The sequence below is a fragment of the Otolemur garnettii genome, unplaced genomic scaffold, assembly GCF_000181295.1.
Source record: "Otolemur garnettii isolate 467f Iridium unplaced genomic scaffold, OtoGar3 scaffold00247, whole genome shotgun sequence".
NCBI classification, from domain to species: Eukaryota; Metazoa; Chordata; class Mammalia; order Primates; family Galagidae; genus Otolemur; species Otolemur garnettii.
In genome coordinates, this window is record NW_003852642.1 from 38,273 (window position 1) to 41,139 (window position 2,867).

General features: G+C 36.2%; 1 protein-coding gene across 1 annotated transcript; it reads left to right on the top strand.

Annotated features, from left to right (window-relative positions):
- Window positions 1-237: 237 nt before the first annotated feature.
- LOC100954578 (olfactory receptor 4A5-like) lies at window positions 238-1,263 on the top strand. The gene has a single exon (XM_012813129.1). The coding sequence runs from the start codon at window positions 238-240 to the stop codon at window positions 1,261-1,263; it is 1,026 nt and encodes a 341-aa protein (XP_012668583.1).
- Window positions 1,264-2,867: the final 1,604 nt, after the last annotated feature.

Sequence of the window (2,867 nt, forward strand, 5' to 3'; positions counted from 1 at the left end):
TTAATTGTGGGCCTTAAAGAAAAACTTCTGGAGAGAAATGGAATTATTAAAGCAAATCCTTTGTGAACTTTGGAAGTATATCCATTTAGTATATTGTAGGGCTATGCACTGTTGTAGACACAATGATGGGATGCAGATATGCACCATGACATGGGTCTGTTCATAATCCTATTCACAATTTCATTCTAGGTCCTGTTCTGAACTGTCAGCTCTCATAAAGACCTTACTGAAGAACAAATGAGAGCGAGAAATAATGTTACAGAATTCATCCTCCAAGGCTTCACTCAGGATCCTGATTGGCAAAAAACATTATTTGTAATGTTTTTGCTCATATACACTGTGACAATGGTTGGCAACCTGCTCATCATGGCAACTATTCTCAGGAGCCCCTCCTTGGGCTCCCCGATGTACTTCTTCCTGGCCTTCCTGTCACTCATGGATGCTGCTTATTCTTCTGCCATTACACCCAAATTGATTGCAGACTCACTCTGTGATAAAAGGACAATTTCCTTTTTAGCCTGCATGGGCCAGCTCTTTATAGAACACATATTTGGGGGAGCTGAGGTCTTCCTTCTGGTGGTGATGGCCTATGATCGCTATGTGGCCATCTGTAAGCCTCTGCACTATTTGACCATCATGAATAGGCGAGTTTGCACCCTTCTGTTGGTGGTGGCCTGGGTTGGAGGCTTTGTGCACTCTGTGTTTCAAATTGTCTTTGTGTATAGTCTCCCTTTCTGTGGGCCCAATGTCATGGATCACTTTTTCTGTGACATGTACCCATTATTGGAACTTGCGTGCATAGACACTTACCTTATAGGTCTCACTGTGGTTGCCAATGGTGGAGCAATCTGCATGGTGGTCTTTATCCTTCTCCTCATCTCCTATGGAGTCATCCTAAGCTCCCTTAAGACTTACAGTCATGAAGCGAGGCGTAAGGCCCTGTCTACCTGCAGCTCCCACATCACCGTGGTTGTCCTCTTTTTTGTTCCCTGTATGTTCATGTATGTTAGACCTGTGTCTACCTTCCCTATTGATAAATTCATGGCTTTATTTTATACAGTTATCACTCCCATGTTGAATCCTTTAATATATACCTTGAGAAATTCAGAGATAAAAAATGCTATGGAAAAACTCTGGTGTAAAAAGTTAAAGTTAAGTGTTGATGGAATAAGAATGCCCTTCACACTGACCACATTTGTTACTAGTTCTAAGGCAATGCACAGAGTGAATTCTACGAATACACAATATAGTCAATTCAATTGATTGTTTAGGGTGCTTCCTTTGATTTATACAAAGTCTATTACCTTTTGAGATTAGAATCAGTCTAATAGAGCAGTTCTTCAGAGACAAATAAATGGTATGCTAGTGCAAGTAAAAATAAAACTAAGGTCAAATTGTAACTGCATTTTTCTTAGTTCATATTGAAATGGGACTTAGAAGAAAGTGGTTTATTCTTTTCCAAGGAGAAAACAAGGTCTTTTTGAAAGCTTTCTACTTGCTTTCTCATTTTAATGAGACAGCAATTTGGCCAATACTTAGAACAAATTTCCAGGGCCAAGAGAGTGGGTTTGAAGTTTTGATGGTCATCATTATAATATTCATTATATAGGGAAGCAGCTTTCTGCAGCTGTGTTGTGTATTTTGTGTTAAATTTACTTGTGTCCCTCAGGTCAATGTCTAGGCATTTCCAGTTCAGGGTAGTTGGTGGGTGGATGATATTGTGTTTAGTTAAAGACACTATCAGTGGGCAATTTTGTTGGATGAAATGTAGATGATGATAAAAACAAATTGTAGTTTTTGATTATGAGGTGGTTCACTTTGGTTTATTTTTGTGATTCTCCTCAGTAGTCATCTTGTGCATTTTTGCCATTCTTTGAAGAACATGTGAATCTTTTTACTTTGTTTTCATGAATCTTTAGGTTTGGGTAAAAACTGTGTTGTTTTTCACAAAAAATGTGTACCCTAAATGTTATGTTCAATTTAAATACTTATAGACTTAAAAATGATGTGTGTGGTATAAATACAATTTTGATTTTGAATTTTATGAAAAAGTTTTCTCAGGTAGCATCCATTTTGTACTTGTCAGAAATCAGAAACAAAACAGAATTGCTTTCATTATAATCTGCAACTTTGTCTCTGATACAATTTACATTTTCAAAATAATGACTATTTTTGCTGTTTCTCTTTCTCCCTTGAGAAGTAATCCCTATGTGAAACATATCCTTCTTCTTCTTTACTTTTGTTAAAATTATATTATATGGTACATAATTTCTGCATTTTAATTTTGTCCATGATATCAACTTTCTAAAATTTGATAATTGTGCTGCATGTCACTTTAGTCTCATCATTTCTCCTGCTGTGTATTATCCCATATGTGACTATCCACAGGTCTGTAACTATTCAGTGAGAGGCCATTTGGCCATTTGGCCATTTTCTGCAGGTTTTTTTTTTTTTTTGCACATGGTACTTCTTCTTCATTTTTTTTTTTATTAAATGATAACTATGTACATTATTGCAATCATGTGGTACAGTCTGGTGTTTTCATATACAATTTGAAATATTTTCATCAAACTGGTTAACATAGCCTTTATGTAATTTTCTTAGTTACTATGTTAAGACATTTATATTCTACTTTTAGAAAGATTCACTTGTACCCTTGTAAGACAAACCATAGAAGTGATCACTCCAATCACCCTCCCCCCACCTACTCACCCCTCTCCCGTATTCTTAGGCTATAGTTAGGTTATAGCTTTTATATGAAAGCTATAAATTAGTTTCATAATAGGGCTGTGTACATTGGATACTTTTTCTTCCATTCTTGTGATACTTTGCTAAGAAAAACACTTTCCAGCTCCATTTATGTAAAC

Excerpts from the sequence above, each read along its gene's own strand:
- LOC100954578 (XM_012813129.1), top strand. The coding sequence starts at position 238 with ATGAGAGCGAGAAATAATGTTACAGAATTCATCCTCCAAGGCTTCACT.